Source organism: Bison bison, unplaced genomic scaffold (genome assembly GCF_000754665.1).
Source record: "Bison bison bison isolate TAMUID 2011002044 unplaced genomic scaffold, Bison_UMD1.0 scf7180017864268, whole genome shotgun sequence".
Lineage (NCBI taxonomy): Eukaryota > Metazoa > Chordata > Mammalia > Artiodactyla > Bovidae > Bison > Bison bison.
The window spans coordinates 198536-213876 of NW_011494840.1; the positions used below are offsets into that span (position 1 = coordinate 198536).

At 40.8% G+C, this 15341-nt stretch overlaps 1 protein-coding gene across 1 annotated transcript in view; it reads right to left on the reverse strand.

Annotated features, from left to right (window-relative positions):
* The window catches only part of SMAP1 (small ArfGAP 1), a 121700-nt gene that overhangs the window by 94590 nt on the left and 11769 nt on the right, over positions 1 to 15341 (reverse strand). Inside the window, exon 3 of the mRNA XM_010848507.1 lies at positions 5534 to 5619. Within this exon, the coding sequence (XP_010846809.1) occupies positions 5534 to 5619 (86 nt within the window). The remainder of the gene's footprint in view (positions 1 to 5533; positions 5620 to 15341) is intronic.

Genomic DNA, 15341 nt, shown 5'->3' on the forward strand with positions numbered 1-15341 from the left:
CTCCCCATCCCACCTCTCCGGTTGTCCCAATGCACCGGTTTCTTGCATCGAACCTGCACTGGCGATCTGTTTCACATATGATAATATACATGTTTCAATGCTATTCTCTCAGATCATCCCACCCTAGGCTTCTCCCACAGAGTCCAAAAGTCTGTTCTTTATATCTGTGTCTCTTTTGCTGTCTCGTGTTTAGGGTCATTGTTATCATCTTTCTAAATTCCATATATATGTGTTAATATACTGTATTGGTGTTTTTCTTTCTGACTCACCTCACTTTGTATAATAGGCTCCAGTTTCAACCACCTCACTAGAACTGACTCAATTACATTCTTTTTAATGCTGAGTAGTATTCCATTCTGTGTATGTACCACAGCTTTCTTATCCATTCGTCTGCTGATGGACATCTAGGTTGCTTCCATGTCCTGGCTATTATAAACAGTGCTGCGACGAACATTGGGGTACACGTGTCTCTTTCAATTCTGATTTCCTTGGTGTGTTATGCCCAGCAATCAGAGAAGGCATGGCACCCCACTCCAGTACTCTTGCCTGGAAAATCCCACGGACAGAGGAGCCTGGTAGGCTGCAGTCCAGGGGGTCGCAAAGAGTCAGACACGACTGAGCAACTTCCCTTTCCCTATGCTCAGCAGTGGGATTGCTGGGTCATAAGGCAGTTCTATTTCCAGTTTTTGAAGGAATCTCCACACTGTTCTCCATAGTGGCTGTACTAGTTTGCATTCCCACCAACAGTGTAAGAGGGTTCCCTTTTCTCCACACCCTCTCCAGCATTTATTGTTTGTAGACTTTTTGATAGCAGCCATTCTGACCAGCATGAGACGGTACCTCATTGTGGTTTTGATTTGCATTTCTCTGATAATGAGTGATGTTGAGCATCTTTTCATGTGTTTGTCAGCCATCTGTATGTCTTCTTTGGAGACATGTCTGTTTAGTTCTTTGGCCCATTTTTTGATTGGGTCATTTATTTTTCTGGTGTTGAGCTACATGCGCTGCTTGTATATTTTTGAGATTGATTCCTTGAGACAACTATATTTAAATCAGTAAAAGTGCAAAGATGTTAGGCTTTTCAAACAGCACTGAGCTTTAGAATGATCCATGAAATAGAGAAAAGGGGACTTGTTTTCTTTAACTAGCTTCCATATTACAAGCTCCAAATCACAGTGTTTCATAATTAAAAGAAGTGATAAAAGCAATGTAGTTGTAATAAGTATAGAGAAAAAAAATTTTTTAAGACTACAGTATTACATTAGATACAAAAGCTTGTCTCATGATCCAAGAGATGTCATCTTATGGTGTTATCATTAGGAATCATCTATCTCAAGTCTGTCTAGACAAAATCCCTCTTTAAGCTTCTGACAACCTTAGATTATCTTTTTGTAAACAGCAAGACTTTGCTAACAACAAAGGTCCATCTAGTCAAGGCTATGGTTTTTCCAGTGGTCATGTATGGATGTGAGCACTGGACCATAAAGAAAGCTGAGTGCCAAAGAATTGATGCTTCTGAACTGTGGTGTTGGAGGAGACTCTTGAGAGCCCCTTGGACTGAAAGGAGATCCAACCAGTCCATCCTAAAGGAAATCAACCCTGAATATTCATTGGAAGGACTGATGCTGAAGCTGAAACTCCTATACTTTGGCCACTTGATGCGAAGAACTGACATTGGAAAAGACCTTGATGCTGGGAAATATTGAAGGTGGGAGGAGAAGGGGATGACAGAGGATGAAGTGGTTGGATAGCATCACCAACTCAATGGACATGAGTTTGAGTAGACTCTGGGAGCTGGTGATGGACAAAGAGGCCTGGCATGTTGCCTTCCATGGGGTTGCAAAGAGTCAGATACAACTGAGCGACTGAACTGAACTGAAACAGCAAGGGGTAAGCACCTCATATGAATATGACCATAATCTTCAAACATTTTACAAGTAACATTTAGCTTGAAAAATCAAATACACCTGCTTGAACTAACAGTAGCAAAGAAACACATAATCCAAGAGCCTGACCTGAATCATACCAGGTATGCAAAAGTTGCAATCTTCACCTAGACCTTATGATCTTAGTTGCAAAGAATCCCAAACTACAAGCCTATTTTTAAAAGCCGGCTCAAATGTGACAACAGTGGTTTTACTCAGACCAGCATCATTAAGTAATATTCAAGTGTCCTTATACAGGAGAGAAAGTCTTGAGGCTTTGGAAAGTTTCTTAACAGCCTCTTTGAGCATCCCACCCGCTCACTTACCAAGAATAAAAATATGTTCTCAGTTGTTTCCAAAATTAAAAAAGATACCGTATATAAAGTGCCAAACTCAGGGCTTGGCCCACAGCAAACCCTCACTGAGCAGGAAAGCTACTGCAGTTGTTTCCAACACTGTACCTTCACTGTGTCGAAGGTCAAGGACTTACTAGTATCAGATACCGATCAATCCATGATAAAAATCTCTCCTGAAATATTTAGATAAGGATCAAATATCTAAGGACATATCAACAAAAAATACCAGAAAAAAAACTCACCATCTCACTGTGTTGGTAGTGTAGTCGATAAGTCGTGTCCGACTCTTGAGACTGGGGACTGTAGCCTGCCAGGCTCCTGTCTATGGGATTCTTCAGGCACAAAAACTGGAGAGGGTTGCCATTTCCTTCTCCAGGGGATCTTCTCGAACTAGGGATCAAACGCAGGTCTCCTGCACTGCAGCAGTCTCCTCGCACTGCAGGTAGATTCTTTACTGACTGAGCCACCGGGACAGCACCATCCCATTAATTCTTTACTTCTATTAGGTTTACCATAAAATGGACGGTAATTACTTAAGAAATAGTATTCCTACCAACGTGTACCACATGGTGCCCAGAAAGGGGCAGTGTAAGCAGATGCCAGAGTCCCATCTTTGCCTGCACACCTTCAGGCCTTTGTCAATTATGGTGATCAGTGAGATACCTTGACGCTACATTCATCCACCAAATACCACATAAAGGGTACTACTCCAAATTTCAAGACTGTCAAGTAATTTATCACCTGGTATTCAAGAAAAGTCCAAAAAACCAAATTTAAACCAAGCCAATCTCCCCTTCCCCACCACCCAACACATAGACACACAGTAAAACTTCCATCCAGAAAAGGGAGTTTCTTCAATTTGAGGCATTTTATATGTCAACTTAGACTTGGGGTGAAGAGCAGAAAAAGGAATAAATTAATACAACCAGCAAGCAGTGGTAACCACCACATGGAACACAGATTGTCTGCTCTGTGGGATTCTTCCACCATGCTCTCTTCCTCAGGGTTCAGTCCCATGCCCTCATTTCCAGAGGAGAAGGAAAAAGCATTTCCAGGATTCTGAATAAAACCCTCAGAAAGAGCAGAGGCACTGCCCCAGGTAACATAGCTCACCCAAGCATTCTTCCATCACCTACACACGAAGGGGCTTTCCAGTCTACACTGCACCCTCTGCTCTTCCAGAGTCCAGACTCCCGTCTCCAGCTTCCAGACGGGCATCTCCACAAGTGTCCCACAGACCCTTCATCCTGCCCAAGCAGTGTCTCACCGTCTTCCGCCTGTAACCTTTGAACCTTCATCTGGTACTGAATTCCTTCCCCCGATGAGTAAGTCTACCTCACTCACAGAACCTTAGCCAAGCTAGAAAACGTAGGGTCATCTCAGTATCTTCTGCAGAAGGCGAGCCAATGTTAACCTACTCCCAATGTCCCTGGCTCCTCAACTCCTTTCCAGTCTCCCCAGCTCCCTCCTGCCCACTCTGAACCCCACTACATAAGTAGTACCTTCATCACTGCTCATTTCAGGGCTGCACTAGGATTCTGCATGACCCCGCTGACTCCACAACCTCCTCCAACCCCTCTTTCACGTGATAGAAGGTGACGTTTCTAATGTTTCTCCTGCCTCACAGCATTGCAAGCCCTTCAATCCTTTGGGTCAATTAAATGAAGCACTGCTCTATATTCCATTTATAGGCAGTTCTAGATGCCATTGAAAACCTTTCACAATCTGGAATAATAATGAGCTGCCTTTGCCACTTGCCCCACAAAACTTAGATGTTATTACATCGGAACTTTAAAATGTCAAGTGTCCTCACACCTTCGTACTTCTGCTCACACAATTTTTATGCCTGAAATACACCACCCACTCTTACCCTAGGATCTTGTTATAACAAAAATAACCTGGGATATCAGACTGCTAAATGTGTGGGAAGGAGGCAGGAGAAGCAGAAACAGAAAAGGCCAAACACTAACTTCTGGAATATACCTCAACAGGTTTCTACACAAATGTGAAAAAAAAAAAAAAAAAAATATATATATATATATAATGGCCTGTATCTCTGTGAGAAAGAACTTTTTTCATTGTATGATCACACAAATTGTTCTAGTACATGGGGAGCACACAGCTGATCTTTAATAAACTACATTATATTGCCAAAAATCACAAAAATCATCCTTGGATAAAATTACGTGTGTATGTGTGGGCTCAGTTGTGTCTGACTCTGAGATGTCATGGACTGTAGCCTGCCAGGCTCCTCTGTTCATGGAACTCTCCAGGCAAGGATACTAGAGTGGGTACCCATTCCCTTCTCCAGGGGATCTTCCCAACCCAGGGATCAAACCCAGGTCTTCTGCATTGCAGGCGGACAGTCTTATTAGATAGTCTTACTCTGATGAGCTGTTTCTCAGACTTCAATATGAGTCTGAGAAATCCTATAAAATCAAATGATTTCTCTTTAACATGTGAAAATATTCTGACTAAAATGCCGTGAAGAAATACCCTACTCATCAGTGAGGGAAGATGTGGATGCAGACAGAGCTGTGGGCATGCAGCCTGTGACCCAGAGAAGGTCGTCAGGGACCCGAGCCCACACCCCTGTCACCACCCACGTCTACTCAGTATGGGACTCGTCTCATCCACTGCTTCACATGAAGGTGATCTCAGGAAACCCCTCTGGAAATGATTTGCTTAAACAAAAATACTTAAGATGTTCATAAATCAAATCTCTAATACCAATCTAAAGTGATAACCTATATGTTCCAATCAAGAGCTGGATATCAATCAAGAATAGGATATAATATTTTATACTTAATTATATAAAAATACTATGTAAATCATATTACCAGATTCCTATTAAAAACCAGGTGGCGAGGTGGTAAAGAACCCACCTGCCAATGCAGGAGACATCAGAGACACAAGTTCAACCCCTGAGTCAGGAAGATCCCCTGGAGGAGACATGGCAACCCACTTGAGTACTCTTGCCTGGAGACTCCCATGGACAGAGGAGCCTGGTGCGATACAGCCCATGGAGTTACAAAAAGTCGGACACGACTGAGCACAGCACAGCAGCAACAGAGTTAAAAACTTACCACATATAAAGCACAGGTCAGGGCAAATCAATCTCTATTTTTTATGAACAGTATGATAAAATTCACATGTTCCTAACAAAGTTAAAATATAAACTATAAAAATGAAGGAAAAAAAAAAATGAGCTGATTCTTTTAAAACCCAAAACAAAGCAATGTTAAAGGATACTGATCTGTCTGTGGTCTTCGAAAGTTCTCTGGAAGATTGGCTTCATATAGTAGTCTTGCTTTAGTATTTCCCATATCTTGCATGCACTGTAATAAAAAAAAAAATCAAATATTTTCATTACTCATATAAACATTAAAAAGTAATTCCTATACACATACATATACATACATACGCATATATACAAACACCAGATATTTATCATTTCCAACATATATTCTGATTCATTTTGATATCTGGCAAAACTAATACAATTATGTAAAGTTTAAAAATAAAATAAAATTTAAAAAAATAATAATAATTTAAATCATAACCATGAAATTACTCAAATTCAAAACAGAAGCATAGTTTTAACCATTCATATTTCTTTAATATATGTAGATCCACCATTTTCTAATGCCTTTTTCCATGACTACAATACCACCTTTTTTTATACTTATACTTCCTTAAAGTGGGTTCCCTGGCAGTCTATGGCATGATTGATGTTTTAAATGTTATCACTTGAACAACACTGCCATTTCTAAGCCCAAAAACTCAACATCAAATTTTCTTTGTCTTGAGCTTCAAAATACTCTGAAGTTTTCATAATTTACATTCCAGACCACATGGAAAGCAGCGAGAGAAATGCTGGTGTCCTGGAACTCTACAGAAGTGGATTCACTTCTTTTAAGATTACTAACTTCTTTAAGGGTTATTAGCTTCTTGAAGATTCTGCTAAAAGCTTTGGATTCTCCTTCCCCTACCAAAAAAACTGCCTAATGGTTAAATTTCACATACAAGTTCATGAGCTCATAGGACTCTCCCTAAAAAATCTATCAATCCCAAGAGCAAGAACCACTGCTAAGGAGACATAAGATAATTAAACTGGTTAAGTGATTATTTTCTTTCTTATTTTGCAATGTATTTTTTAAATTTATTTATTTTTAATTGGAGGATAATTACTTTGCAATATTGTGCTGGTTTCTGCCATACCTCAACATGAATCAGCCATAGGTATACACATGTCCCCTCCCTTTTGAACCTCCCTCCCACCTCCCACCCCATCCCACTCCCCCAGGTTGTAACAGAGCACCAGTTTGAGCTCCCTGCAGTCACAGAGGAGATTCCCACTGGCTACCTATTTTACATATAGCAATGTAAAACACCTGGAAAGAAGGAGACCAAGAAAAGGTTGCATAATATCTGCAATGAAACAAAAAGATACAGCTCACAGAAACTACAAAAATAAGAAAACAAAGTTTCTAACACGGGAACAAGAGTACATAAAAATTTTAACAAAAAATTTAGTAAGACTAAAAACAGTATCTGCTATACATGTCATATCTCATTGATCCAAAGTTACATTTTTCTTCATATTATAGTATTCATGGAGTAAAAATGCATCTTACAATTGACCTAGTCTTGTTAACCTATTTTTCCTAATTAGTCTAATAAAATGTAAGTGCTTCTTACAACCAGTGATACAATCCTACATTCAATAAATATGACTCTACAGATTTTATGCAAATATTATACATATTCTCTTTATCTAATATAAGTCATTAACATTTTATTTTGGTAAAATAAAAAATAATTAGGAATAGGTGTAAGTGTGGGGCTTCCCAGGTGGTGCTAGTGGTAAAGAACCCGCCTGCCAATGCAGGAGACACAAGAGGTAGGTTCCATCCCTAGGTCGGGAAGACGCCCTGGAGAAGGGCATGGCAACCCACTCTAGTATTCCTGTCTGGAGAATACCATGGACAGAAGAGCCTGGCAGGCTATAATCCATGGGGTCACAAAGAGTCAGATACGACCAAAGTGACATAGCACAAGACATAAGTCTACATTGGGCTTCCCGGGTACCTCACTTGGTAAAGAATCCACCTTCAATGCAGGAGACCCTGGTTCAACTCCTAGGTCAGTAAGATTCGCTGGAGAAGGGATAGGATATCCACTCCAGTACTCCTGGGCTTCTCTGGTGGCTCAGATGGTAAACAGTTCTCCAGCACTGAGGGAGACCTGGGTTTAATCCCTGGGTTGGGAAGATCCCCTGGAGGAGGGCATGGCAACCCACTCCAGTATTCCTGCCTGGAGAATCCCGTGCACAGAGGAGTCCGGCAGGCTACAATCTATGTGGCCGCAAGGAGTCGGACACAACTGAGCAACTAAGCACACGGCACACAGCATGAGTGTACACTATAGCGAATTATTTAATTTTGTTCTAGGGATGCTATCTATCACAATTAGACAGGAAGGAAAAAAAGAGTTATAAAAATCTGAAAGCAAGAGTGATATGAATATAAAGAGCCTTTCCTAGAGGAGACCACTGCTGAAAAGTGACTTGATGCTGGTGTGCATGCGTGCGTGCACAGCGTGTGTGTGTGTGTGTTAGCTGGGCCTGGGGGAAATAAGGATTCAATAACATCACAGATACAGAGAGATCACTGTAAAAGAAGAGGGAAGGCACTAGTAAGCTCAGATAATTTCTAAGTTTCTGAAAAGTAGAACAGAGTAGGGTGGGAGGAAAGTCTGTGATGTAAGGATTAGCGGAGATGAAACTGGTTCAGTCACTGGAGATGGTTAAACACAGGAGGCAATCTCAGGAGGTGATGAGAGTGCAGTACAAACTAGTTGTCCTCAAAGTTTCAAGACACTATGGGTTAGGGCCCTACTATACACATTAAAATTTATTCCACTGGCCTTAAAGAGTAAACTCTGGTAATCAGCAGAAGGAAATAATGAAACAGCCTAACAGCTATAGCAGCAAGCATTAGCCTCAATACCTTATTAACATATATAAATATATGTATTATTATAAATTATACATATTGTATAATATATAAATTGAATACATATTACAATATATAAATTGCTTATATATATGCCATTTAAAATTTTTTAAAATCCTAATCTAGATATTACTACCCTAATTTGGCAGGAAAGGAAACTGAAACTGCAAAATGTTAAGTGACAGGTCTAAGACTTTCCAGAAGCATTTAACTTCTGACAGAACCCACATCAGCCATCAGCCGTCTAGACACCCCAGGCTGCAGCCAGTGGAACAGGGAACTAAATCATGCAAGGCTTAAGAATACCAGGCTCTCTGCTTTAGAGGCTCAGTTTTCATTTTACTGATGAGGAAACAAGGCCAAAGAGGTTCCCTACTGCGTAATTCAAGGAATCAGTTACAGAGCTTTAAAAATATTTTAAAATAGATATTTAAACAGCAAACTACAGCTCATCTCAAAATTAGATTTTAAAAAAACAAGTCAAGCATCCAGTAACCACAAATGTATTGATATTCTTGACAAAGAAATCATTGTAAGACTATATGAAATACAAAGTCAACATTCATTTTTACTTTAAGAAAAATATATTAATGTATTAAAGGATAAGTGAAATGTATACTCTGAAGTTATGATAAATGCCATTTAGGTAGGGCATATTTAAAAATTAATGTTATTTACTATGCCAGTTAAACTCAATCTGTCCTCCTTTTATATATCATATGGTCCTAGAAAGATAAATTTTATACTGTACTTTTTGATAAACCACCTTCATCCAAAATCATAATTATTACCATTATAATTGCAGAGGAAGACTTCACCTGGAAATGGTATAATAAAACTCAGTTAAGAATAGCAAAACCCACTATTATAAGTATTTTTCATCAATCTATAATCTGTGTGATTTTAGCTTCTCCACACAATCCAATACATATTACAACATCTGACCAAAGGCTCACATATCATTTGAGATTCAATTTTTTAAAATACTATTTGAATCAAAATGCTGAAAAGCATCTACAGGCTAACATACTATCAAGACAATCTAATGAAGATGATATATTTCTATTCCTGAAACTTTCTAAGTAGACAATATTATATCACCCAGCCTTAGTTTTGCAGTAAAAAAAACAATAAAACTAATATTCTAAAAGATATTTTTAACATTTTACAGAGACTAAAGAAAATTTAGGTTGTCAAGTTTTAATTGGCATTTAATTAGATTTGTGTAATTTAGTAAACATACAAAAAAACACACCAAAAAAAGTGGGAATAGACTTTTTAAAAGACAGTATCAATAAGTAACCAAACCAACGTAGTAGGAAATTTTTATTTTTGTGTAACACTACTGTATATGTTTTTCACATCAATGGAGCATCTCCAGTGGAAAAACATGAAGTAGCACACAAAGACAGTTTTACTGAAAAAGGGGCTGTGAAATAAATGCTAAGATAAAAGGCAACAGGAACAAAGTGTGCCCAAGTTTACATCGTCATGGTCAGTATCAGGAAATAAACATAAAAGGCAAGATAAACGACAGGCCACTGAAGTTCCAACTCAATGATATATTCTCCTGAGAATAAAACTCATCAAACTTTTTCTTTCCTTTAGTCTTCCAAAATCCTGAAAAGCAGAGCTCTTTGTGGAGTTCAACAAAGGGATATGACTACTCCAGGACCCAGCTCCTATTTGTCCAAGCCCAGCTAAAGCTAGGGGCTTCCCCAATAGCTCAGCTGGTCAAGAACATGCCTGCAATGCAGCAGACCCCGTTCGATTCCGGGGTGGGGAAGACCCGCCTAGTCCAGCCCAGGACCAGGGTCTGTGTTTAAGAGCTAGAGCTCATGGGCCTCCCCACTGCTTCATCCTGTGCATGCTCCCTTTTCCCTATCTGTCCCTGGAATGTTCCCTGCATTTTCTCCCTCAGATCCTGAGAAGTACCCAGGCAACAACCCTTTAAAGTCAAAGTCCACTCAGGAAGCTTTTTGTGTAGTTTTCATAAATTTTTAAGTGTGTACTGACTTGTCCTTTGGGGTTTACTGGCTATTTTTTAAAAATGGAGTAAGTGGAAAACAGAATAACAGCAACAAAATAAAGGACTGAAATTACTAATAGCTTTGTTGCAAATGATTAGTTTACAACGTGGCAATTAGATCTTCCAAATTCCCAATGCCACAAATGCAAAACATTAAAATAATCAACAGAATCTTAAACATTACTGTGTCATGGAAGGATGCTACACATCTATGTTAAATCTGGAAGTAAAAAGGTTAAATGATATAAAATACTTCAGGAAGAATATACAAGAAACTGAAAACTAAGGTTCTTCCTATGGTGTTGGAGAAGACTCTTGAGAGTCCCTTGGACTGCAAGGAGATCCAATCAGTCCATTCTGAAGGAGACCAGCCCTGGGTGTTCTTTGGAAGGAATGATGCTAAAGCTGAAACTCCAGTACTTTGGCCACCTCATGCGAAGAGTTGACTCATTGGAAAAGACTGATGCTGGGAGGGATTGGGGGCAAGAGGAGAAGGGGACGACAGAGGATGAGATGGCTGGATGGCATCACTGACTCGATGGACGTGAGTCTGAGTGAACTCCGGGAGTTGGTGATAGACAGGGAATCCTGGCGTGCGGCAGTCCATGGGTCGCAGAGTCGGATGCAGCCAAGCAACTGGACTGAACAGACAGCGGGAAGCCGGGTGGCTGCGGGTGCAGAGAGGAGGGAGCACTCGCTCACACGTGTGTGCCTCAGACCTTTACACCAGGCCCACCTGCTCGCCGCTCCCCAACACAACAAAACCGTGAGGGGCCGCAGCAGTCCTGCACTGACCCCAGATAAGGTCTTATCCGGAGGGCGCTCAGCCAGGGCACCCGCAGAGCGAGGAGCTCGCCCTCACTGGGCGCTGCACCTCCACCAAGAGAACAGCCATCACAGACGTTCAGTGAGTACAATGGACACGCTTAAAACCCCACCCAAGAACGCCTGACACTCAAAGTACATTCAGAACATAAACACAGCGTTTATTTACCACATGTTTTCCCAGGATCAATACTTTCATGACTGTTGCTTAAGATGGTATCAGTGAAATTTCAAATTACTTGTTTTTGCTTAGGATTTCAACGTGTTTGGTTCTGTGTGGGAGAGGGAACATTACTTGCTCTACTATTTTCTATTCATATTTAGAACACAAAGACTAAAAATTCCAAATTTCCCTAGCTGAACATACATATATATATATTTTATTAAACCTCATAATTAAACAAAGCAAGTGAGCCCTTGCAGTCCCTGGTGATTCTTCATGTCCGTGACTCACCTCTACTACCACTTGCAATTTTCCAGAATAGTTTTCTATCTTCCTCTCAAAAGCCACCAGGATTTCCTGCATAGAAGCAAGCTTTTCAGGACTGGTTTCAAGATCTTTGGGGTTCCAGCTGCTGGAAAAGAAGGGCCACCAGTTTTGGTCTCAGGAACTCTTTGGAAATATTTAATACAGAGTCCATTCCTTCAGTTTTCATAAAATTGTATTTATGGAGAGCTGATCTCTTTCTGTTTCTTTGTTTTTAAGAACAAAGTAAGTAAACCACACATATTTAAAACTTAAAATTGTTAAATGATGATGTGGAATCAGAGGTACCAGTTTTCTTAATTTTCACAATTTCTAGATCTTCTCAGATCACGATTCATATGTTGCAGCACTGGCTGGCTACTAACAAATTCAGAAAATGAATTCCTTTTCTTTTAAGCAGTAAAATTAAACACTGTTGTGACAAAACTGGAAAAGTTTCGTATGACAGTCTTTTATCATCTCCGCTTACTCTGCAATTCACACCACCTGAAGTCCAGGAATAAACCACTACTCCGGTCCTAGGTGTTCAGGCCCAGCAGGCGGCATCTGGACTCTCGCCTCTTCTATCAGAAGACTAGGGACTCTCGCTTTCATGTCTGTGCACGTTTACCCGGAATCAACCTTGTCACCACTGCTTTAGCTCAAGATTCAGTCACCCACTGCTGAGGCCACTGCAGGAACATGTAAGGACTCACGTTCTTAGAAGAAAATGATATTAGACACTGCTCTTCAACTTAGACCTCATTACAAGCTCCCGAGGCTGTCCCTCCATAAGCCACCCCTCACAGGACCAAGGCCAAACCAGCCCCAGCCTGCAACTTTCACCTCTGCCCCTATAACCGCACCAGTCTCTTCTACTTCACCTTCTCAAACACAACATACTTTTCTGTCTTCCTGCCTAGAAGTCCCTCTGCACACTGTTGTATGCTTTTAGAAACCGATAAACAAAGGTCAATGTCAAAAACAGTAATGAGACATTTAAAAGACATGTTTAGCAAATCGCCAGTCCAGGTTCAATGCATGATACTGGTTGCTCAGGGCTGGTGCCCTGGGACGACCCAGAGGGATGGATGGTACAGGGAGGGAGTTGGGAGGGGGGTTCAGGATGGGCAACACGTGTACACCCGTGGCAGATTCGTGTTAATGTATGGCAAAACCAATACAATATTGTAAAGTAATTAGCCTCCAATTAAAATAAATAAATTTAAATTAAAAAAAAATTTTTTTAATAAATAAAAGACATGTTTAGAACTTGCAATATCACTGGATACTGGTAATACTTTTTTAAAACAGAAAAAAGGAGCCACTCCTAAGGAACATGCTGAAGATGCTCTGCGTGCTGAGGATCTCTGAGCCAGCAAGCCTAACCCTAAGCCCAAGCCTACAGAGTACCAGGCCAGGACTTCCACCACACCTGCTGGTCTCAGGCACTCTCCAGTCACACCAAGCAGCAACTCTGAACTGCTGTGTGTGACGAAACAAACAAAACAATCGTGTTCCCAGATAATGAATTCAGTGGATTCATTCACTGCCCCCCAACAAATTCCTGCCCTGCGTGAGCACCCACTCTGGGATATATGTCCTTATCTTCAGGTAGCCTGCGATTCCTTTGGCTATACTCTCAGTCCACCTAGAGTAGCCAGCACAGAATTAACGGGATCAAGGAGTGACTTCCACTAAGTAACATCTCACCATTTTGTTCACTGCTTTGATGCAAGAACTACAGCCAGTCACAAGGAAAAGGAAATTCTATTACTGATATTGTTGAAAGTTTAACCTCAAAAACAATGAAGAAAATCAACAGAAAAATCACAATCTTGCACATTCAAATTCAAAAAAAGGGTTTTTTAAAAAATTTCCTCCAATGGATTGTTTAAAATGCAAACCCTCCACTGAATTTCACAGATCACATGTTGTTATAGACAGTGTCATATTTATTTCCCTCTGCACCTGCAGGTAAAAGATAAACCCAGCAATGTGCTGCCACCTCGCTCTGCTTCTGAGGACACAGACCATATCATGACCCTGGCAAGAAGTCAGTGTAAGTTGAATCTCAGTCAACTTAAAAAGTTCAGTATGTACATGAGGCCACAGTTTGAGACATTTCATCAGCTTGATGGAGCTATAATGAGCACTCCTCCCATAAAATAAGAAACAAAGTTGCTTGACCTGGGATCTCTTGAATAAGTATGTACCAAGAATTGTGTAATGAAAGCTTATTATGTGTCTGATTCTATACAACACTATAGAAATTTATCTAAGGGTCAAAACCTTGAGGGGCTTCCCTGGTAGCACAGCTGGTAAAGAATCTGCCTGCAATGCAGGAGACCCTGGTTCAATTCCTGGGTCAGAAAGATCTCCTGGAGAAGGGATAGGATACCTATTCCAGTATTCTTGGGATTCTCCACAACTCAGACGGTAAAGAATCTGCCTGCAATGCAGGAGACCTGGGTTCAATCCCTGGTTGGGAAGATCCCCTAGAAGAGGGCATAGCAACCCACTCCAGTATTCTTGTCCAGAGAATCCCCATGGACAAAGGAGCCTGGCAGGCTACTATCTACAGGGTCGCAAAGAGTCAGACACGACTGAGCAACTAAGCACAGCAAAACACAAAATTTTGAGAGGTTAAACAATGTTCTAATACACACAGGTGAAATGTGGTTAAATCATGGAGTGCTTCAAATTAACTGTTTTAATGACAATTTTACTCTACTAAATATTGCTTGTCATGGGGATGCTGTAACAGCACTGATAGTTTTTGAAGATGCAAGAAGCTCCTTAGCAAAAAACCAAAAACACAGGAAGAAGTACTAGATTAAAGAAACCAAAACCCACGCACAATATTTACAGTGAAATGTAGTAATGGAGTTCAGTTCAGTTCAGTCACAGTCATGTCTGACTCTTTGTGACCCCATGAAACGCAACATGCCAGGCCTCCCTGTCTATCACCAACTCCCGGAGTCCACCCAAACCCATGTCCATTGAGTCGGTGATGCCATCCAGCCATCTCATCCTCTGTCATCCCCTTCTCCTCCTGCCCTCAATCTTTCCCAGCATCAGGGTCTTTTGAAATGAGTCAGCACTTCACATCAGGTGGCCAAAGTATTGGAGTTTCAGCTTCAACATCAGTCCTATCAATGAACACCCAGGACTGATCTCCTTTAGGATGGACTGGTTGGATCTCCTTGCAGTCCAAGGGACTCTCGAGAGTCTTCTCCAACACCACAATTCAAAAGCATCAATTCTTCGGCACTCAGCTTTCTTCACAGTCCAACTTTCACATCCATACGTGACCACTGGAAAAACCACAGCCTTGACTAGATGGACCTTTGTTGGCAAAGTAATGTCTCTGCTTTTGAATATGCTGTCTAGGTTGGTCATAACTTTCCTTCCAAGGAGTAAGTGTCTTTTAATTTCATGGCTGCAATCACCATCTGCAGTGATTTTGGAGCCCCCAAAAATAAGTCAGCCAGTTTCCACTGTTTCCCCATCTGTTTGCCATGAAGTAATGGGACCAGATGCCACGATCTAAGTTTTATGAATGTTGAGCTTTAAGCCAACTTTTTCACTCTCCTCTTTCACTTTCATCAAGAGGCTTTTTAGTTCTTCTTCACTTTCTGCCATAAGGGTGGTGTCATCTGCATATCTGAGGTTATTGATATTTCTCCTGGCAATCTTGATTCCAGGTTGGGCTTCCTCCAG